The sequence below is a fragment of the Calypte anna genome, chromosome 8 (assembly GCF_003957555.1).
Source record: "Calypte anna isolate BGI_N300 chromosome 8, bCalAnn1_v1.p, whole genome shotgun sequence".
Lineage (NCBI taxonomy): Eukaryota > Metazoa > Chordata > Aves > Apodiformes > Trochilidae > Calypte > Calypte anna.
The window spans coordinates 2,128,108-2,152,092 of record NC_044254.1 but is presented as its reverse complement, the minus strand read 5'-3'; the positions used below and the strand labels follow the sequence as shown (position 1 = coordinate 2,152,092).

At 43.5% G+C, this 23,985-nt stretch overlaps 1 protein-coding gene across 6 annotated transcripts in view; it reads right to left on the bottom strand.

The window, feature by feature from the left end:
* MTA1 (metastasis associated 1) overlaps positions 1–23,189 on the bottom strand; it is a 75,817-nt gene extending 52,628 nt beyond the window's left edge. For 5 of the 6 annotated variants that reach the window (XM_030455156.1, XM_030455159.1, XM_030455161.1 and 2 more), the window contains exons 1-3: positions 23,077–23,157; positions 5,614–5,681; positions 3,194–3,287 (exon numbers count right to left, since the gene is read on the bottom strand). In XM_030455156.1, the coding sequence (XP_030311016.1) occupies positions 3,194–3,287; positions 5,614–5,681; positions 23,077–23,104 (190 nt within the window). In that variant the 5' untranslated portion in view covers positions 23,105–23,157. Of the gene's footprint in view, positions 1–3,193; positions 3,288–5,613; positions 5,682–23,076 lie in introns of all 6 variants that reach the window. The other variant, XM_030455157.1, reaches the window with a different exon arrangement.
* Between the last annotated feature and the right edge of the window lie 796 nt (positions 23,190–23,985).

Below are 23,985 nucleotides of genomic sequence, written 5' to 3'. Positions count from 1 at the left end.
TGACTCTTCAGGAGTTTGTCACCTAATCAAATCACCTCACTATGATCCCTTCCAAAATGCCTTCTGATCATCTTTTGCAGCCATGGCCACTATTTCAGGTGGCACAGAGAGCAAACAGACACTTGTACAGACCCTTGGCTGATCCTTCCTCTCTGCACCACCCACAGAAAAGAAAAACTGCAGTTTCTTCCTCTCAGTAACAACAGAGCCAAAAGTGGCATTAAGTGGATTAATGAATTTGAGTCCTCTTCAATCTGCATGTGTGGTGTTGGGAGAAAATGGGGAAGGGGAATAAAATGGAAGGAATAAATAAAGAATAAATCAAAATCTATCATTTGGGAAATCATTGTCAAACTGCATTTAGACTGATGTTATCTTAATTTTTTTTTTTTTTAAGTTTACAGCCTTCCTACCTGCTCAGGAACACAGGTCTCAAGCAACTCAGACTGATTGAGTTATGACAAATTGCTGCTGCAAGATATTTATTTTTAGAAGCTTTGGCACTCCTAAAACCATGCAGTCATGTGTGCCTGGCACCCAAACATCAGCTGCTGGAAGCAGCTCCAAACCTGCCAAGCTGGCTGGCACTAACTAGTCAGTTCTCCAGCCACTAACAACCAGTCACTCACCTTTACAAATCAGGATAAATACTTCTAATAAAGCAAAAACCTGGTCATAAGGCAGCTCACAACTAACTGGAGATGGCTAAAGGTGAGTGGTTAGAAAGCAGGAGTCACATTCTTGCTATTGGAATTAATCATTTAATGATTTAAGGAATTGTGCAAGCCATTAGATAGAAAACTATATAGGGAGAAAATACAGAGTAACAGCATCCAAGTGCAGGCTGAGGAGCAACATCTTTCTCACTTCTTTTCCAGCAAGTTCTGCCTGCATGCAATATTTTACCTTATACCACTATAAAGTCTCTGGGCAAAAACATGAAGTGGTTTCCTACAGGCAAAACAGGTTCATTTCAGAGCTAGGTGGAGAAATTGTTCTGCAGGCTGGAGAAATTTGTGAGGTGATTAAAGAGGTTTATGAATAAAAAGTGCTAACAGTGTATGGAAACCACTAAAAGGCTGAAAGATTTACAGGATAGCCCAGACAAGGTTTATATCATGTAATAAAAATAGTAAGATCACAGATCAAATCAAGGAATCAAGCTGCACACATCAGGTACTAATTTACAGTCCCCAACTGCAGAAAAAGTGCTTCCAACTCATTTCTCCTCATAAAGCAGAAAAGGCATCTCCCAGCCTTGTCTGCTTCAGATATCTGATGGATTATACAAGCCAGAGCTCAAGAGCTTTTATTATAAATTTGCAAGATTCATTTGACAATCCCATTTTATTCTTTATGGGAAGAGAAAAAAAAATATTAATCTACATATATACTTCTGCCATCATGTTCTGTCTGTATCTTCTCATTATTATTTGGTTCTCTCACTGCACTGATCTCAACAGTGGGTCTAAAATAGAGGCATCTTGAAGAGAAGACTGAATCCAGAAATGTCTGCAGTCAGAAAGCTCCATTAATCAGCTGAACAAAGGCAGTTAAAAGATCAGTGATGCAGATACATACATCTACTGCAAATGCATCAAAATGAGGCAACAGGAGACTTTATGGAAATGAAGTTTAAGCCAATGACAGTGTTGAGTATCTCTGCTAGAATCTTAACATCCACAAAATTCAATTTCATCATGCAGGATGTATGATTTGTGGGGTTTTTTTACAGAATAAAGAACTAGTGGCTGTTCAAAAGCTTTATTTTTTTACTCTCTTCTCTCTCCTTAAAGAGAAAGGAAGTTACACAACAGCCTGTCTAAATAAATGGGAGTAATTTAGCAGCAATTTTATTCTTCATTAGAAAGAAATATACTGGAAAAAATGTTAGTTACTAACAAAATGTACATTAAGAGACAGCCTCAGTTATCTCTGCTTGCTCTATTAATAGCATTGTGCTATGGAACAATTTTCCTGCCTTTCCAACACTTATTAATATAAAAAATGAATTACTTGTTTCCATTTTTTTTTTTGCAGAAAAATTAATTTACTGCAGAAAGGACTCATCCTTTGCAGGTTCAAAGAGCATCTTTCTGGGTTGAAGTATTTTTCATTTCCAGTCTCAGACCTGTGTTTCTTTGAATCATTCCTACCTGCTTCCTTTGCTGAACCTAGTGAAGTGAGACAATAATCAATAGTCACCTTGTTTATGTGAAGCTCCTATTAGTTTCAGTATTCTGGGATAAAATAGCCACTGATCCACTGAAAAAAAGCTTTGCCTGCTACTGCAGTTCTGCAACAAAGCCAAATCTCACCTCAATGCCACTTTTTTTCCAAGGTATAGTTGCAAAGGGGGGGACTTATTTACAGGAGGATTTATTACAAAAGGAAATATTCAAATACATTAATGAGGGGCCAGAAAAAGCACCCAATGATGTGTCATATATTGGACTATTTCTCCCTGGGAGCAGGATGCTCCTCTTGAGAGCCTTCTGGGAGCAGCTTCTCAGCTATTTTGTACCTTTTTTTGGTTTGGTTTGGTTTTTGTTTTGTTTGTTTGGGTTTTGATTTGTTTATTATTATTATTATTGCTGTTGTTGTTGTTACTGGAAACTGAATTTTTTTCCAGTACCTTGTCTATACAGATTTACACAGGCAAACATCTGATCTATACAGATACATAATTACTTCTGTATACACTTCTTACAATTCTAAAACTGTTTCTGTAATTAAAAGAGAATTGTAATGCTAAATTTCTGTGTAGAAATGAGCTGCCATCTCTACTCAGCTAAAGATCTGACATGCCTCTAAACCCTCTTGACAGAGAAGTACACAGCAACATAAATTAACATCCCATAAAATAACAGAAATCAATAAATCAGTTATACAATGCATGCATGCAAAGGAGGATGAAGTAACATGAACAATGTCTTATATGTTAAAAACTTCAGGTTTTTTTTTTTAAATCAGAAAGTCTGGTATTAAAAAAAACAGTTCCATCTCACAAGTCTCCTCTCAACCTTGACATTATTTTATTTTGAACAAAAGCACTTGCAGTATCCAAGTCCTAAAATGTGTTTACTGAGCACGTTCATATAAAAAGCAAAAAATATTACTAATATTGAGATGTTCAGAGTTCTATTCAAGTCTGGCAGCTAGGAAGAAATAATTTGAACACAAACAAGCTTACTTGCATGTTTGTCTGCCAATACGATGAGTGTGCTTGATATGTCTCTTCTTCTGTAGAAACACACCACCTTTGCTTCCACATTTCCATTGGCAGTCTGAAACAGGAAAAGAGGGAGAAAAACCAAATGAGAACACACCAAGAACAGAATACACCAAACTAGAAAACTTCAGAAATAATTTGGAATTTTGTACAAGAGTCACAGAGCATCACCTTTGAGGCCCTCAAGCTGCACACCCATGGTCTAACACACAAACTCCAGTCTGGAACATTCCACTATAGGAAAACCAAGTTTGGCCCTTCCCTCCTGATTGTGTCTGCAGGGTCAGCATTTTTAGCAGCTAAAAATGTTTCAAGGGCTGAGAAAAAATACCCCAAATCAACACCAAACACTTCCTTGCAGTTACAATCCCTTTTAAAGTCAGTTGGCTCCTCCTGAGGAGATGCCTACGTTTAGCAGAACTCCAAAGCATCTTTAAATCCCAATAAAAATTGCTGTGAAATAAAAGAACAGAATTCAAGTTTAGCAGGTTCTCCAAACTCTCTAAGGCAGTAGGGAAAGCAAGAAAGACCCCAGCCACTATTTCACTAAAGAAATCACATGAGGTTTTCTTTCTCTGACAATAGTGGTGAGCTAAACAATGACTGGCACAAATATTTCATCCCAAAAGGAGAACCAAGGAAGCTGCACCAGGCAAGACATTAAACCAGTGACAACAAAGTCTGGAATTTTTGAAAGGTTTGGGATGGTTTGGGTTTGGTTTTTTTTTTTTTTAAACTCTTAAAATGAGGAAGGTGATGAATCTCTTGTAACATGGTATCTGCCAAACTGTGAAACTGGCTTTCTACAAACTTTAAAAGGAAAGACACCTACTGGTTTCTAACAGCTCCTGCCATCCACTGCCTCTATAATAAATCAACAATTAATTAAAAGATACAAATGTAACTTAAAAGACACGAATTCCTCTCTGGGAAGTCTCAAATAAAGGTAGTGGAACAGCAATCCCTGCACAAGGAAACGAAATAAAAACTGATATACATGCTGACTGCCAAGATGTGAATGCAGTGTAAGTTTGATCTTTCATAATACCTGTTTTCCTAACACAAAGATAATAAAAAATGCCCAAATATTTCCCTTGCAGCCTATCAGGTTTTGGTACTGAGCCTGCAGAATTTCTATCCTTTTCTGTTAAATAATTCAGAACTTCTACATTTTAAGGAACTAAAATAAAAAGGCAGGAGCCATCTTGTTAAAACACAGACAGCTACAAGATGGAATTATCCATTCATTTAACTGCCCAGGCTTCATTCACACTCTGTAAAAAATAAGGCAGCACAAGATCCATGATTCACTTCAACCTGGGGAAAAAAACAGCCAAACAAACTAAAAAACCCCCTAACCTTTCAAATAGTAGGGCAGAGAAATTGTAACTCAAGCAAGACTTGCACTGAGATAAAAGATCCAGGCTGCAAGTGTTGTTTGCTGGGGAAGAATGAAGAGGGGGAAAAAAAATGACTTCCCTAGGAAGCAGTCAACATATCTGCACTATTGGCTACAGACCCACTCTAGAAACTCTATTTTTTTCCTTAATGGAAGAGAGACAAAAGTATTTTTTTCAAAAGACCTCCATTAAAAAGGAGTTACAAGGATGTCCTCATCTTCAGATTCCTTGTCATTCTACTGCTAAATGTCCTCTTCCAAGGATCTGTTTTAGAAAGAAAGACATGTTTCTTCACCTTTGAAGACAAAAGACCTGATTTTGGTCAGTTAATTTTAATTCCAATCCAAACCAGGGATGAGTTCTGTGTGGGCTGCACTCCAATGGTATTAAACCTGAGCAAGTGGCATATTTAGGGCATTGCATATTTAGGACATGGATAACAAGTCAGAACAGCCTTCCCTCCTCAACGAGGTAAAATTAGCATCACCAGGCTTCCCACAAACTATTAGAAATGAGCAGCCCTCCCTTTCAGATGCAATGAAAGGGAAATTTGGCAGGTGAAGTAAGCCACTGGCACAAAGGACACAACCAGCAAAGATAAAGTCTGAGGGAGCAGATAATAGCTCCAATCTTTCCTGTTGAGCAAGACTCTACCCCCAGGAAGATCAAATTACAAAGCTCTCCATCCTGTAGGCAAACTGTTATTTTATCTTCATATCACATGATCCTGGCACTGGATTGAAGAACTGCAGAAACCTCTGGCCCTCCAGGTGGGCATAATCACCTTGAGCATGACCTCTCATTGATGAGAAGAGAACAACCTAGCAAATCTCAAAGCATTCCAGCAAATTATCAGAACAAAAAGTCTTTTTAAGCTTCTAATTACCAGGGAACTGCTAAATAACTGTTTTGATATTAATCAATTCAAACAGATCATAAATTCAATTAAACTTCAAAGGCTTGATGGGAAAAACTGTTTACCTTATTGAGCTCCTCTATTCTTCTTATCAAATATGGGTTACTTGAAGAATTTTCGAAGTAGACATAATCTGAGAAAGAGAAAAAGAACTCTTTAAAACATGAACTGCTAAAAAAAAATTAAAAAATCAAAGCTTCACATGTATACCTGTGAAAGACACCATGCCAAACACATTTCTTCCCATGAAAAGTATTTCAGATGTTCCTGTTAAATACAGGATTTTAAGTGAGGAAATACAAAATCCATGCCAGTAGAAGGAATATGCCTTGAGTGCAATCTGAAGAAGAAGAAAATGAAGCTCTAGTGTCAGCTTGGAAAGCCAAGCATATGATCTTCCTTCTCCTTCTGATCAGATTATTTCCACTTTGATCACAGGGTTTTCTTTATGTGCTTCCTCTTTTTCACATCAAAATCCACTTCTCCCCATCAACATGATCCTTCTTCTTCCCTTCCAGCTCAGTTTCCATGTAATACCCATTTACTTACCATACAAATAGTTCCTCTCTTTCCTATTTTTCCCTCTACTTTCTGGTTTTTTACACCTATATTATCCTAAAATACAATCAACAAACCCCATATAGTAAACCAGACAGGTCAGTAATGCTCCTACTTCCAAGAAAAACAAACCAGTTGCAGGAAGAAAATGAGTTCTTTACTCAAGGTAGTTCCTTAAAATAAAAAAATGGCATCAAGAGGTGCCATATGAGTAATGTGATATCACTGAGCTCTAAGTTTTAACACTCCTTAAAAGTAAGGAAACATAAGCTCAGGAGTCTTGAATGGACTTGGGATAAATCTCCCAGTACTCCAGAAGGCAAAACATAAGTCTGAAGTGAAGCAAAAAAGAGGAATGAAGTCACCTCCCTGTCACTGACCTGCCATGATTCCTCCCCAAGACTGTCCACTAAATTTAAGCCGATTTCCCCCCACATTTCCCAGCTCATTTGTGTTTGGAGCAGAACATCCATAGCCTCTGGGCACAACTCAGGTCATCTGCAAGGAAGGAATGAGCATGAGGCTCCCCCACTGAATGGGTTCTTATCAGGAACAACCACCCAGGCTGTCAGCCTCAATTTCCTTGGAATGCTTGCAAACCCAACTTTGTCTTTTAATTCCACAAATCTTCCTAGTTCACAGAATTTTTCTGTTTATTTTATGTGTGTGCACACGTGCTTATCATCCCAAAGACACATCTTCTACCTCAAGTGCACCTTAACTTAATTTTTCATGCAACTACAGCTTATTGGTTGTAAAACCTTGCATGGATATCAAGAAAGTTTATCACAGGTGAATGAAGAACAGTGGTACCCAACAATTTTGAATAATAAAACTCCCAAAACATTGCTTTGATGAGCAGTAGGAACATCCCCCAAGCCCAAACTCTGGGATCAGGAACTGCAAATGAAGAAGCTCACACAAAATAAGTAAGTGCTGGCAGATCCCAAGCTGTCCCCTGGGAGTCCTGAGCCATGGCACAGGGTAGAGGTGCACACTTTGGTGGCTTCTTTGTGTCACAGAAGCACAGCCCAGTACCTATCATCCATTTTTCAGACTAATCCCACAACTATGCCAAGCATTCCACCAGTAGCTATGCAACTAATGGAAACCTATTTCCCATTACTCAAATTACCTGGAAAAAGGGTTTCTGCAAGTAGTGCAGAGTGCACTGCAAATCCCCTCAAACAGAATGCCAGCAGATCAGGGGGGAATAATTTGTATTTTTCATAAAGACTTTAACTACTTTCACTAAAATTATGAAGCTATCCAGTGAAATGCTCCTAACTCACTGTGGAAATGGAAATCTTTTAAGTTTACCAAACTCCTCCCCAAACTGATGTTTTATCAGGTGAGAGTGATCCTTTTGACACTGTTTCATAAGCACCAAACCCAGCAAGGGCTGGTTCCCTACACACTGGCTTTAAAGGAGATACAGCACCATGCTCCATCCCCCCTTACCCCCCAAAACACCTCCTTTCCCCATCAGCACCATTTCCCCTTGATTTCCACTTCCCTCCAATGCCATGGGAAGCACATCCTTCTCCTATTGGCTTCCCAACTCCTCCCAGTTAGCTTTCAGGGCAGTCCCTATAACCCCATATGGACAAACACTTTGGATAACAGAATCTCTCTGCTGTCTCCTGACAGTGGAGTTGTCAGTGGGAAACATCCTGGGTGTGCACAGCACCCAGGGCTGAGGATGGGGAAAAAAAGAGACAAAATTAATAACCCTCTTAACAACTGGAAGATACACACCTCAGCTCCAGGAAAGAGTACACTCAAAACAAAAACTCTACTGGTTTATTTGCTTTCTTGCTTACCCAGCTGAGTAAAAGGATGAGCCCATCTGCATCCCTCACACTGGCTCCTTAGAAACACTATCAAGCAAATGAAGCTCACCCCTTACCACCCAACCAAAAAGGTTGGAGACTCAATCCCACACCCTACAACCCCATATGGACAAACACTTTGGATAACAGAATCTCTCTGCTGTCTCCTGACACTGGAGTTGTCAGTGGGAAACATCCTGGGTGTGCACAGCACCCAGGGCTGAGGATGGGGAAAAAAAAGACAAAATTAATAACCCTCTTAACAACTGGAAGATACACACCTCAGCTCCAGGAAAGAGTACACTCAAAACAAAAACTCTGCTGGTTTATTTGCTTTCTTGCTTACACAGCTGAGTAAAAGGATGAGCCCATCTGCATCCCCCACACTGGCTCCTTAGAAACACTATCAAGCAAATGAAGCTCACCCCTTACCACCCAACCAAAAAGGTTGGAGACTCAATCCCACACCCTACAACCCCACATGGACAAACACTTTGGATAACAGAATCTCTGCAGTCTCCTGACACTGGAGTTGTCAGTGGGAAACATCCTGGGTGTGCACAGCACCCAGGGCTGAGGATGGGGAAAAAAAAGACAAAATTAATAACCCTCTTAACAACTGGAAGATACACACCTCAGCTCCAGGAAAGAGTACACTAAAAACAAAAAATAAGGTCTAGGGATAGAAAGTAGAGCCAGGCAAAACAAGTCAGAGTCTTCAAACAGATGAGAAGAAACAAACTGCTGGTTTATTTGCTTTCTTACTTACCCAGCTGAGTAAAAGGATGAGCCCATCTGCATCCCTCACACTGTCTCCTTAGAAACTCTATCAAGCAAATGAAGCTCACCCCTTACCACCCCACCACCTGAACAAAAAGGTTGGAGACTCAATCCCACAACTGCACCCAGCTTGCAGCTTTAACTCACAACCAGCCATGCAGCCACATCATGACAATTAACAGCATCACTCCTGCATTTCACCCAATTATCTGTGATCAGACTTAAGGGGTGACTGAGGAGTGTGGCAACACCACAAGAAAGTGAGGACCATCAAAATATCACCACCTTCTGACTCAAACTCCAGGTGTATTTCTTCCTCTTGCTTATGCTGTTATAGAGCAGGACCTGCAGACATAAATCTATCCCAAAAACCTTGACATCCCCTGACTTTTTTTTCTGAAGTTGAGACTGTGCACAGCTTACTAGAAAGCAATGCTGTGAACACAGGTACTGAGCTGCCAGAAAAAATATTCATGCAACAGCACAGCTCCTAAAACTAGAATGACATCCTACAGCCTATCAAAAATAGAAACTTTCCACAAAGACAGTAAAATAATTGTTATCAATTAGTAATAAACATAACAAACTTCCTTTTGGTCCTCATATGCTTTTAAGACACTATTGCTAAATAGCTTCCCCCTTTGCCCTCTTCATATCAGCTCTTGATTTAAATAGACATCAGTCCGTGGAAAAGACAATCACAGAAGGGGGTACCACAAGAGAAAGAACAGAGACTGTCTGGAGGTTATATATGTATAAGATCAGACATGTCTGAGCTACCTAATAACCTTAAAGGATTTTAGGTGATCAAGTTGCAAAAATGCCCAAAAGTATTTTTATCCTTCACAACCTACATCTGCCTTTCAAGCTAAAAGTGCTTTCTGAGGAGTGACCTTGCTGAATATTCCCTGTTTTACCTCCAGAAAACCTTACCCACTGCTCAGTGACAGCCCACAAGAAAGGACTCTTCCCACCCTCACCACAGCAGTTGGGTACAATGTGCATTTTCAGATGTAACTTCACAGCTGCAAATATTTCCCCTGCCCAATCCCCAAAGCTGCTGCCCTGAATTAAAGATGAGCATCAAGAGAGTGCACGAACTTATGACCTGCTTGCTTTCTTACTTCTCTTACAGGAAACAAATACTCCTTTGTACACTACTTTATACTGTAAATAAATAAATCTTTTATATATTTAAATACTTTAAACTCCTAACTATGGATTTCTGATCCAGCTTTCACAGAAGGCCAGGTTGGAAGAGACTTCAGTGATCAACTTTGGACCAATATTTCAGACAGCTCCAGTTTTCAACTTTTCAGCAGCTTGGTCCTGCAGCTGTCAATCACTTCACATTTTGGATAATTCAATCCCTCCTGGACTCCATTCTCATGAAAAAGGAGGCTTGGAGAGCCTAAAACTGCTGTCAGCCCACAAGTCAAGCAATCTCCATCTCCAGTGGTGCAGCAATACAAACACACAACCTGAAATGCCTGGAGCTATGGAGTGAGGGCCATGGCAAATGAAAGCAGCACCTCCTGCAGAAATCTCCACTTCATACATTTAAGAGAAAACCACCACTAAATCCAATAGGGACTGACTGAGGTGCCTCAGCTAAATCAAGTGATCCAATTGTGATCATTTAAAGTGATCAAATCAAAAAGGCTCCTGGAGACAGAGATCAAAACAAATAAATAATGCACCACTGAACCCTTTTCTTTAGTCCAAAGCCTGCAGTAAACTTCCAACATATAGATTTGCAACCAGAGCCCAACTCAGTGCCTGCACATCCATCCAGACCAGCAACCACCCCATCTCTAACCACACCATGGAAAGAGTTCCAAGTCTGGTAACACCAGAGCAAGCTTCCTTCAGCAGGAGAGGCTGCCACCAGCAGAGCTGTCAGCCATGGGAAGTCAAGAAAATGTATGTAAGTCACCATCAGGTCTCCAGACATTGCAGTTTCTGTTTGAGGGTGGGATGGCTCCATGCAGAAGCAAACCATTCCATGGCCAAATTCTCCTGATGTACTCACAGCTTCTCAGACTGGAGCCAGAAAACACTCTTGAAGGAACTGCTGCAGCCCTTCCCTTCCCTTCTCTTCTCTTCCCTTCCCTTCCCAACTTCCTAGTTCAGCCTGGCAGGGAATTGTCTTCACTGAAGTGTTTCTATAACATGACTCCTCTGCTACCTTTCCAGCTCAATAGACATTCAGAGTTGGCCTACACATAGGGAGCTACATGAGCACAGTCCTAAAACAGCAGTCGTGACTACTTAGTTACACTCTGAAATCATAGAGTAAAAAAAATAAATAAATTTGGATTTACAATGCTGTCTTGTAATTAGGTGAAATGTTTGTTGAGAACAGCCCTTAAACCAGAAAGTTGGTTTTTTACCCTCCTGGAGGGCATGTAGAGAGTGTAACAAGGATGCCTGTGCAATTCTGAACCTATGGGGTTGTATTGAGAAGTCAACAACCCAGATATCAAAAAAAAAAAATCAAATCTATCATCCTAACACCCACGTGCCAAGCACTTTAGTGGTGAGCAAGCATGCAGCCTCTTCAGATTCTATCAGCTTCTATCATATACTGTAAAACCTCTAAAAATATGCACCATGTTCAGCTCAACTTCCTATTTCCACCATTTCTCCAAGAAAAACAACATGACTTGAAAGGACCCTGGAGCTGCAAAGTGAAGAGTCCGGATCCACAGAAGGAAAGGACAACCCAGTTTCATTTAATACACTAAAGCCTTGATAATGACAATCAAATTCCAAGCATGCATCTACACACATGCAAAGTGCCACTCAAAATTGCTTTGTACTAAAGGAAGCTCAGCCCCACGTATTCAAAACATGTGGCAGAAGTCCATGTTCTCAGTTTCATACCAGCTTCTACTCTTCTTTGCAATAATAAAACACAGAACAAGATGCCAGTCCAGCCCCGTGCAGTAAGAACAAAACAAAAAGTGGCAAATTTATAAATGTACAAGTGAAAAAACTATGTATTTTTTGCCAAGTCCCCATGCAACATGCACCAGTATGAAAATGGGTAGAAGCTGATAACTGGTGCAAACATCAACACTTTAATATCATGCTTTATCTCAGAGTTAGCATGCTTGTAAGAAACAAGCAGGTGATTTTCTAGGGTTTGTTAATCCATCTTGTTTTCCAGTGATTACACTCTTATTTCTAAAGGTGGGTTACACTGCAGAACATGATCAAAGCCCTGATGATCAAGCAGCAGGAGCAGACTTTAATATTGTCACCTTAAAAAGTCCCAAACTGTAACACTCTGAATAAGCAAAGATTATTACACATTCATGTAGTAAACAAACTGATCATGATCAAACATGATCCTCATGATCATGTGACATTTTCTAATTTTCTAAAATCTTCAAATGTGAAGAATTTGTATCTGGAAAGGCACAAACAAAATAACTTGGCTGTTTTGAGATGAAAATTCTCATTTTAGCTGCCTCCAAAAAATCCAGGTTTGATATTCCTCACACTATAACCCTAAACTCCTGTAACAGGACCATGGATTATACACAGACCTATGAAAAAGCTGATACAAGATTTATTAAGTCCAACCTCTTCTCTAGTAGTAAGAGGCATTAAAAACAAAAGTAAATAAACTCAAACCTCTGAAGGACCTGTAATGGTTACAAACAAAAACTCAAGTATCTACCACACAGACCTCTACTCAAGCTAAGAAATATCCTCTCCCATTTTAGAGCAAAAACACTTGTGTAACTTGGTGACATGAAACTTGCTTGGACAAACTGATCACTGCTTGATCCAGTTACTCTGGATCATTAAGGGATTTGGAACTACTCAAAGCTCTGCTGTTCTTTCTTTTTTATCACGTCAAAGAAGTGAAGAAAAATCCCTGTCCAGCTCCCCCACATCATTCTTTTGCCTAATTTTTAGTGAAACAAGGTTTATGCAACTCCATTACCCATGCATTAGCTCTTCCCTATTAACTCCTGAACCCTTTGTTTGATTTCAAACATTTCAGAGGGACAGAAGTCTCAAAGATAATTAAGTTCTGATCACCACTCCCTATCTTGAAACCAGTGATACTAAAACTACAGGAGAAAGTGAGAAAGGTAAAAGACATGATCAGGGATATGAAGTGGTTCCCACTTCAGAAACAATTAATAGACTCGATTTTAAAGCAAATCACTGGAGGTTCCACAGTGTTTGGGAGAATTATTAAAAGTGCTTGGTTTCCTACACACCTCCTCTTATCGCTCTTGTCAGTGCTGTTCCAGGCAGGTCCTGGGCTCAATTAACTTCTGATTTTATCTATTATGGCCATGTGCATTCCCAAAAGTTTATCCTCTCTGCCAGGAAAGAAGGGAAGTATTCTGCCTAGCAGCAACAATCCAGAGACTCGAGAGATGAGAGCTCTGGATGAGACACAGAGTTCATACAGCCTCTTCCCTAGGAAAAATGCAACACAAAAGGGGTGGGAAGAGAAAAAAGAACACAAATTTCACATAAAGTCAAAGTGATTACTTCTGTTTCTTATGGCATTGTTGGCTGATTTCAGTGTGCAAGAGATTTATGGGTAAAAAACCCCACAAAGGACACCAATTTGCTGGTGCTCTTCTTGATGGGTCACTTCCTGGCTAAGAACTAAGCCACACTGAAGTAACTTCTATTAGGGATGCCAGCTCAAAGGTAAGGTAGGGAAACTGTGAACAAACAAGTTTTGAGTAGAGAATTTGTGAGAAACCTGGAAATCAACCAAATGCTTCCAAAGCACTACCTTAAGGATAAAGCAGCAGCTCTGATGCTAGGAATCAATAAGGGGAAGTAGAAGAAAATTCAGTTTATCCTCTCAATACCCCAGCTGTAACTGAGGCACATTTGCATGTGGTACTGGGCCTTTTGGTTCACTAAGCCATCCCCCTCCAGCTTCCTGCAGGCATACACTTAATCTTCCTGGAGAACCACTTGTTCTTCTGTTTTACATCAGATATTTCAGTACAATTCAAAGTCATCTGGACACAAAGCCTGCTTTGTATTACCCCTCCTGCCCCTTCAGTTCGTGATGACGTGGCTTACAACTATTTTCTGCAGCAGGAAAATGGTGAACCTACATCATTTCATCTGGGGTATAGCTCTTTGTGGGGCTCTACCATGAACCAGGTTGTGGAAATAATCCTGGCCTAAAAAAAAAAATGAGAAACCTTTGTCTAAGGTGGGTTGTAATGGAAAACCAGGACAGTCTAATTTACTGAAGAGCCAGAGAAACACTTGAGCAGATGGAGAATCTAGGAAGATGAGTGCTCCTTTAATCATGGAAGAGAGTACTAGGGTGCAGGGGACAATGGCATTGGAATTCTCATTTCTCTGTTCGATTGCAATTCTCATTGCTAAGGGCAGATAAGAAAAACATAATATTCCAAAAGATACTTGGGTAGCACAGACACTGACAAGAAATCCACTTCATGTTCCATGCAAGTATCCCAAGAGCTGCAGAACAAGAACCTCTGAAGTACTCTGACCCTAAGTTTGGCATCATTCTCAAGAAATACACAAAACAACAAGTTTTACTATTCTATTTTGTTTAAGAGCACTTTGTCTTCATTTAGTAGAAGTCAATTAACTGCTTAGGCCATGGTATGGCAGTGTATTAAATCCAGGAGCAGAAGTTTCAGTGCCAGCTCAAACCCATCATGGCTTCACAGTGTACAACGTGGATGAAGTACCAACTCCTGCCACAGTTTTGCAGATGTTTCTTCAAACAAGAATGCCAGTGAAGCTGATTCATCCCTCACCCTCTCATACCACCCCCTCAAGTTATGACAGCTTCTCCTTGGATGGAAGGAGCCACACGCCTGGTAAACACGATCAGGAACTCATCCCAGCCAAAAACCTGTCTCCCAACCAAATATATAGATATATTTCCTGATTTCCTTCACTGCACACTGTGTTAGCCCAGCTAAGGAAGCAACAGGAGGAGAGTAACAAGTGCCTATGAGCAGGCACTGCTTAAATCAACACTGCTACTGAAAGAAACATCTGCAGAAATCACCTCACTTGCCTGGTCCCAGTTTGTGCAGATATTGAAAACTCTGTAAGGACAAACTCTGAGCTAAACCAGTGGCCAACAGACCACTCCATGCTTGGTCAAGTACTGTCTGTTCTCCTAGATCTTGCATAAAAGTATGAAATCCCCCAGTTAATCAGTGCACATCATGTGCAGTTTCACAGGAATATTCCCATGGGCCACATCTGACACAAATCACAATCAGTGGTCTGGCAAGAGGCAGAACCAGAGCTGTGAAATCCCAGACACCACAAAGACCAAACAGCTTGCAAGTAACACATATGTAAAAGACTGGAGAAACCTTTGGGTTTTTTTGGGTTTTTTTTGTTGCCTGCAAACTCACTTTAGAGCTGCCAACTAACTTATTTGCTGTACTTCATTGATCAACATCAAGAGAAAATTATCTGAGGAACACTCCTCCTTCCTGAAAATTATACAGCCAAAAAGCTGGAAAAGGAGAATGTCTGCCTGGTTCCTTCTGGGCTGGGAGATGCAGCCTGAATCTTCACTGATACTTTACGAGTCCTTCCTCTGAAGGAGATTCATCTGCATCCCCCACTTGCTTCAGCAAGCAGAAGCAGAGGTTTAGTTAGGAGTGATACAACAAACAGATGTTTAATTCTGCATGAGACCATGATGAAAACCTCATTCTTCAAGATTTAAGCCTTCCATTACAGCTTAAGGGGATAACAAATTGGGGAAGTCTTCACGTTTCTCACAAGACAAACTACTGGCACCCACATCCCCCAAGTAATGGAGATGTAGGTAAAGGACAAGTCCCCACACTGGCAGGGAACTTATCACCCCAAATCCAGGATCAGGGGGGGACTCCTCCATCAGACCTCATCCAACCATCAAAGCTTTAAAGTGAACACAAACTTTTTGCACAGAGGTCAGGCTGAAATTCCAACTTTTTGGGGTTTTTTGGAGCACACAAGTCCATCAGAAGCAAGCCCTTAAAGACAGTGCTCTGCTAAGTTCTCCACTGGGATAAAAAATGGTTTCCAAGTATCCTGAGGCATCAAATAGTGTTGAAATCACTAAGAAATATCCAAAAAAGACAAGTGTGCAGGACTAGCACAGGGGAGAGGATAAGGCATTTCCTGAAGTTTCTAAACAGAACGCTTCCTTCCTTAAATTCATCTTAGGCTTTACCATATATTTAAAGAAAATTAACGAAACACATGGACATAAATAGGTTGCCAGGTTTATTTAAGTCTTTAATTTTGTTATGTTTCAATACCCAGCACCAGCTGAGGGGCTCACCATGTATTAACCTCCAGAACAGCTGTATCTCATAGCCTGCTGGACATGAGAAACTTGGGAGTCTGCAAGGGAGAATAAATGAAATCATTCATTTAAACACCTGGGCTCAAATCCCTTTGAACTGTGACATAACCAAGTTGGTTTTAAAAAAAAGTTGTCTTTTTTAATGTGAAAAATTCCTTTGCCTACTGAAATGCTTTCTTACATGTTAAATAATTACTGCAGCAACTCATTAGTTCTTGTTAACAACAGACAGGCCAACAGACCAAATTTGGGTTTACAAGTGAAGAAGAGAGGATCATACCAGACTTTAAAAAACACTTTGAAGCAAAAGCCTCTTTGTGTACAAGATGTGCAGCAGTGATCTCTAAGATACTAAAGACCCAGAAGTGTAATAATAAAAAAAGAGCATCTTTTCTCAACAATTCCAGTTATCTAAACCTCAGGGTGAACTCAGCCAAAGCAGCTGAGTTACCTGTTTGTGATTAAAAAAAAATAATGAACTTGCAGAACAATGAGGTAGAGTGCAAAAACTCCTTAATTGGAGCAGAAGTGACACAGATCTAAGAGGTTACTTCTTGTCAGAGGATGTGTGGAACAACCAGAAGGTGATCTCCAAGGGTTCATTCTCATGCTTTCAAGCAACCTCAAAGTGCTCAGTAGTTTATAACCCAAAGTAAAACAATAAAAGCAACTACCTTATTCTCTTCTTGTCCTACTGGGAATAATTATTTAATATATTTTTATATATATTAAACATATATATGATATAAATTATATTTAATATATTATGTATATTATATATATATTTAATATAAATTCCTTTAAAATCAGGATGTTTAAACATCAAAAGTTGCTTGAAAAGCAGCACCAGGATGCAAGTGAAAGGCAAACCTCTTGTATTCACCAAAAATCTCACTAGTTAAACAAACAGAGATGCTTAGACTCTAAAAGTCTCTTGTCCACAATTTCTTACCAAGTGTCTTTTATTCACCACCAGTGAAAGGCAAAACCCCAGCCCTCCTGGCAGGCTACCCTGGCCCAGCCTCTCACACACCAGCCCAGGAACTGTTTAAAATCCCTAATCCAGCAGAAAATCATCTCTGTTACTGGGCTGACTTTCCAAGAAGCCATCAAAGAGGCCACTAAGAGACTGAAGGAGTAGGTGAGCACCACCCTGCTGGGGACAAAGCCAGGGAGAACACAACCAGCTGTCCCTTCTTGTGCAGAAGCAAGCTCAGTGCTTTCACTCCATTTTGCCAGCTCCAGAAAGTTTTATGGATATTCCAAATCCACAGGGCATGCACCAACACAATGCCTACAATATGCTTCCCACCAGGCAACCTCAGTTACTAATGAAAACTGTGGCAGGTCAATATGGGGGAAGAAGGGAAGGAAGACTGTGAAACACAAGGAGATAAACTTGTATAAGCAGAAACAATGAAAGGAAGTGATGAAGAAACCCACTGCCTGGCTGGTGCTGAAAGGTGATAAGCTGGAAGCCATCCTATATTTACTGGGGCAAATGACAAGAGAAACCTATTAGTAAGTTGCAAGAAAAAACTCATTTTTATTACCTTTACTTCTTATTTAATACCTCTCTCCATGGAATGCATTCTCAGATCAGGTTATTTTTAAATACTCAATTTCAGCTAAAAGTTAATAAAAAACCTCAAAATAAAACAACATTAGAAATCCCACAGTAAGCCCTCCTGCAACTCAAAATACAGACATGCTGATAACAAAGAAAGGGGGGACAGAGAAGGGTTCACGCATGACCCTGAAGTGAAATTATCTGAATTACCTGCTCCAGATCTGGACTTAACAACAAGCTCCTATTCCTTAATAGCTCTGTACCTCAATTCTTTACCAGAAAAAGCACAGAACTTCCCTGACAACACTGTGATGTCCAGAGGAACAGTGCATCCAACTAGCTCTCTGGCTGCAGATGGATGTTAGGAGTTGTATGCCACCAGGAGAGCCTGGATTCCACATGGGAGTATGGAAAAGGGACAGGGAGATGGTCAAACTGTGGTCCCCAGCCAGGAATTAATAACAGAGAAATTATGCCATTCATAACAACTTTGGGGCTGGATATGCTGAAAAGAGAAGTATGACTGCAGCACCAATACCAGGACTAATCTATTAAGGGAGAATTATTAAATTGTGGAACTTCAGCCTTCAGCACACTGGAATAAAGCTTTTGGCAAACTTGGGTGCCCACTCCAGGCACTGTCGGGTCACTCACTTCACTCATATCAGGTAAGTCTAGCATATATGTGCTTGACTGACCTGTGATCACATCTCCCAGTGCCATTTAAACACAACTTCAGTGTCCCAAACTCAGAAGTGGTGGTAATCTTGTAGGCCAGTATGCTCCCAAACAAGAAGGTCACTTTTAAAAGTCAGGAACATACAAAGAAGCTTTTCATCTGAAGGTATAAATTGGCATTTGTCTCAGCAAAAGTGTTGGCTTCAATAGTTCTTCTTCCACCTTCCTTCCTCTCCTTTCTTTCCCCATCCCCTTGTTCCCAGCCCTCCCACTGAGCCCATTCAGCTGTTCACACAGTCCCACAGTAAACCAGATCAGGTAGCTGATGCAGATTAAAAATAATCCAGGAAAAACAAAGGTTGAGGAGAAGAGAAGGTGGAAAATTACTAAACTCCTCAAATCAGATGGAAATGCAGAAATTGCTGTTTAACTCCACCAAGGGAACACCACAGGGGCATAAACCTGGGCAGTTATTACCACTGAAGAAATCCTTGTGGTACTCCAGTTAAACTCTGCTGGAGAAGGTGGAGACAGAGGAACTGTTGGGAAGTCTCTTGATACCCAGATGACCTGTTCCAGGCAGCTGACACAGCACTCTCCTGAAAGCAGAGCCTGGCACTAGCTAGAACAATGAACATCTCTCTCCCACATGCATTTTTTCATCAGAGGCCCCAGATTCCAGCTCAGAGGTCCCAAGCCTCTCAGATCTGGTGTTTATCCAACACTCCCATACAGTCTGGGATCCTGCAGGCTGCCAGTTCACTCCATAAAGCAGCAGGCCAGCCCACCACAACCCCTTCCAAGCAAAAGCAACCTACTCACATCATCATTCTGCCATTTATTTCATGGCTGTGTAGCAGCTGTTCAGAAAACCTTTACTTCTACTACACTGGAGCAATTCAGGATTTCCTTCTGGACAAAGAGAAAGATGCCATACTTGATTTTGGCATTTGATACCCTGGCATCTTCCCACACATTTAAGAAGTTTCACATCTCCCATGGGCTGTGCTACCTTAAGCATCTCCCATTTGTATCAGGAACCAACCCTCTCCCCATCATAAATGTACCAGTGGAAACCTGGCAGGAAACAGTTGGGTTCTCTAAGCAACTCCACACCACCAATCTATCCACAGAGTCTTACAACCATTCCAGAGACAGCCCCTAACCCCCCCCCAAAACACCCATTCTGCTACACAAGGCAGAGGAGAAGACTTGCATGCTACCTTTAGCCCCCCCATAGTGTATTCCTCAGCTCTTCTATCCAGGAACCACTCCACTTCAACATTAAAAAGAAACAAGACACCTCAAAATCTCTGGAAGAGCTGTCAACTCTGTATTTAAAATCAGTCTTTGCCAGAGAAGCACAGTGGGCCTGATTTTAAATCAAAATTTAAATGAAAAAAAAAATTCATGATGTTTCAGAAGGCCAGGAGTTCTGACCACCCTCCTTTCTGACTCAACACATACTCCCAGGAGCACTACTGATCTATAGTGAACAAGCTGCTTTTGGCAGCTGTTAGGTCTGGAGTTCATACAACACAATTTGGTAGCCACAAGGCTAATAACAGATTATCTGCTGAATGTTTGTCCTCCAGTGGGAAGTGTCTGAAATGACTGCACAAATCCCATTCAGGATTTAATCCTGCCCTGGAATTCACACACAATTTCAGTGTACAAAACCTTTAGTGGGAGACAGCAGCACCAGAGGTCAGAAACAACTCAACAATACAAACTCTTCAGGCTGAACAGAGCACTCATACAGAAACAGCTGTATCCATCCATCCATGGATCTTGGTAATCTGTCAAATCCAGACTTTATCCATATGGATAATAATGGAGCACTGTAACCTTGGTTATCAGCCAGCTGCCTTGTCCTCTGCCCAGAAAGGTTATGGAGTGAATCCTGGACACAGTTTCCAGGACAAGAAGGTGATTGAGACCAAAATGGATTAAACACCACAGACAAATCATGCCTGGCTAACCTGACTCCCCTCCTGGGATACAAAGAATGGCTGAGGGGAAAGCAGAGGATGTTGGACACCTTAACTTCACGTCAAAGGCCACGAGAAGTCTCCCAGAGGATCTTTTGAAGCAGTGCTGAGCTGTGGTCTGGATAACCACACTGTGCAGAACACCAGGCTCAGAGGGTGGTGATCAGCCCTCACAACCTTCACCTGGCTGCTGGTTCCTAATGGCACCCCTGGGGGATCAACACTGGGGCCAGCCCTGCTCAGATGGTTTTAAATAACCTGGACAGTGACCAGAGGACAACTTTCTGAAAGTCTGGGGACTTGGGAAAACCATAGCACACACTGGAGAGCAGGGCTGCTATCCAGAGAGACATCAACAAGCTGGAAAACAGACTGATGAAAACCTCCAGAAGTTCAGCTACAGCTAGAGCAAAGCCTCACACCTGGGGTGGGGTAACACCCTGCTAGGTACAGTCAGCAAAGCACCTCTAGAGGAAAGCATCAAGTAAACCAACAAATTGCCCTGGAGCCAGCAGTGCACCCTTGCTTGCTGGTCAGCAGGTGTGCAGGCAGCAGGACAAGGGAATAGATCCTGCCCCTCTGCTAAGAATTCCTCAGGCCACCTGGAGTGCTGGATCCCAGTGGGGCTCCCCAGCACCAGTGCCATACAGAAAGGAATCCAGCAAAGGCCACTGAGGTGGTGGTGGTGGTGGTGGTCAGTGCTGGAGCATAGGAAAGGCAGAGAGAGATGGGTGAGGTGAGCCTGGGAAAGAGAAGGCTCAGGGGGGATGTTACTGCTCCCTAAAACTCCTGAGGGGGAGGTGTAGGGCCAGGATCTGCTCAGAGGATGCAGAGGGGTAGGATGAGGGACAAGGGAACTGCTTGTGTGCCCAGCAGGGACACAGAAAGAAGGATTTGCTATAAGCACAGCCAAACACAGCATGGAGCCCAAAGTAAGGGTGGCATCACCACCCTCAGAGACACCCAGAACCAGGCTGGACAGAGCCCTGAGCACCCTGCTCTACCAGGAAAGGCTCCAGGCTCCAGATCAGCAGTTCCCTTCTCACCACCTCTGGGGTGCACAGTATTTTGCCATACACAATCCTAGAGACAACAGTCAGCACCTGTAACATGAAATGCCACAGAGTAATTCCCATGAACCATTTCCCTTTGCAAGTTACACCAAGAACCAAACTGTGAATTTCCACAAATCACCTCGCCCTCCATCTTTCCACTCTCAGCATCTCCAAACCAACCAAATACTACATGCAAAGTACCAGCTTAGAGCAACCCATGAAACAAAGCCAGGAGAGCCACTTTATCCCTCTACAAAACCATGTGCAACCAGAAAAGAGGTACCAATGTGGGGAAAAAAAAAAACCACTACATTTTTTGAGCACAAAGTAAGGATAGGCCAGAAAAGCAGAAAGAACATGAAGCAGTTGTTGATGGAGAACAGCCAGACAGGGTGGTTGGGCCACCTTTGCTGTGTTTTTTCTCTTGTTTACTTTACTCCAGTTTTACAGAACTCCATGAGAAACAGGGCAGTCTGGAAAGGAGAGAACCTCCTCAAAAAAAAAAAAAAAAACCAAAACCCAACCAAACCCTAAAACATGTTTCCACAAATCCTATAGTCCTGAAGAGAAGGAAGCTTCACAGAAGATCTTTTCTGAGGGAAAATGGCCGAGCACACATTCATGCCAGACCACCCTCAGTTTATATTCCATAAAACGCAGCCCCAAACCCTGCTGCCTCCCCTTTCTCTTCACGGGAGTCAAAACAAAGGACAATCAGACAGCAGCACAACCCCAACAGAAGACTAATGGGGAAGCACACAACAAAACAGCAAGGCTGGAAGGGGAGGCCAAGACCAGCGGGATGTGCATCAGGCAGAGTGAGTGAGTGTGTGTGTTTGTGTGTGTGTGAGTGTATGTGTGTGTGAGAGTGTGAGTGTGTGAGAGTGTGTGAGAGAGAGTGTGTGAGAGTGTGAGTGTGTGTGAGTGAGTGTGTGAGAGTGAGTGTGTATTTGGGTACGTGTGTGTGTACGTGTGTGAGTGTGTGTATGCCTGTGTCTGTGTGTGTGTACATGTGTGCCCCCATTACTGGCAGCCTCTGCCCATCTTTGTGCTCCTTCTCCCCTCAGCCAGCCCTCCTTGGTCCCCCACCCCTACAACCTCGCATGACCCCCATCTCACCACTCACTTCACTCCATCCCAGGCTCCATCCCGGCTCCTCTTCCTCACGGCCCCTCTGGATCCCTCTCCTGCCTTTCCCCCACCCATCTCACCCAACCCGGGGTTCCCCATCTGCCCGAGCACCCACCGCCCCTCACCATATCCCTGCACCCTCCACCCCTATAGGGCTCCCCATCTCCACACCCTCAACCCCAGCCCCGCACCCCACAGAACCCCAGCACCCCCTCCCTTCTCACCTCACGCAAGGCCTTCCCCACGCAGCCCCTTCACCCCGCATAACCCCGGCCAGGCCTCCCCTCACCCGCAGCTCCCCAGGCCCCTAACCCCGCTCCCTCCTCTCCCGATCCCCCCCGAGGCCTCACACCCTGCCGGGCTGCTCCCCTCCCGTTCCACCGCTCCCCTCCCGGCCTCCCGCCGCCCCGCCCCGGGCCTGCCCCGCCGCCTCGGCCCGACGGGCCCCCGGGGCGCCGCTCGCACGCAGGAGGGGAGCGAAGGGAGGGGAGGGAAGCGCGGTGGGGCCGAACCGGGCCGCGGCGGGGCTGGGGTCTCCCGGGGGAGGGTGGCGAGAGAACGGGGTGGAGGGGGGGGGCTTACCTCCCACCCGGTACATGTTGGCGGCCATGCCCGTGACGGGGCTGGGTGCGGGCCGCTCCCGCCGCCGCCGCCGCCGCCACCCCCTCCTCCTCCTCCTCCTCCTCCAGGTGCCGGATCCGCTGGAAAATGGAGGCTGGAGCGGCCGGGCGGGGGAGGGGAGCGGGGGAATTAAAGGGGCCGCGCCGGCTGCCGCCCGGCCGAGAGGGAGAGAGGGAGGCGGGAGGCGGAGGGCGGGGCGGCGGCGGGCCCGGGGGCGGTGGGCCCGGGAGGAGAGAGGCCCGGCGGCGGCGGGAGGAGGAGGAGGAGGAGGGAGGAGGAGGAGGGAGGAGGAAGAAGGGGAGGGGGAGGGAAGGAGGCGGCCCCGCCGCCCAACCCGCAGCGTGTGAGGGCGGCGCGGCCTGCGCCCGGCGGGAAGGATGCGGGGCTGGGGATGCGGAGCTGGCGGCGGGAAGGATGCGGCGGGAAGCGCCTCACAGCCGCTCAGACAAGCCTGTACACAGCTGCCTGTGCTCGGCCCTCCTGATGCACACCAGGCCTGAGCACACACACGCTGCCTGTACTCGGATACAGCCACCCTGACACACACACACACACACACACACACACACACAGCGGGCTGCTGACACCCACACCACACCGGTACCTCTGCCCGGTCCCGGTACCTCTCCCTGCTTTCTCAGTGCTACGAGAGTCCCAGATCCTGCTCACACCCCTACCCCATCTCGCTGAGGTCCCAGCATGGCGCTGCCTGGGCTCTTCCCTTCTCCTGTGTCACCCGCTGCCCCCCGGGACTCCGCCATGTGTCTGCCCTTCCCGGGTGTCAGCCTGAATCCCACAGGATCATCCGGGTTGGAAAGGAGCTCCGAGAGCATCCAGTCCAACCCTTGATCCACTCCCCCCCTGGTTCCC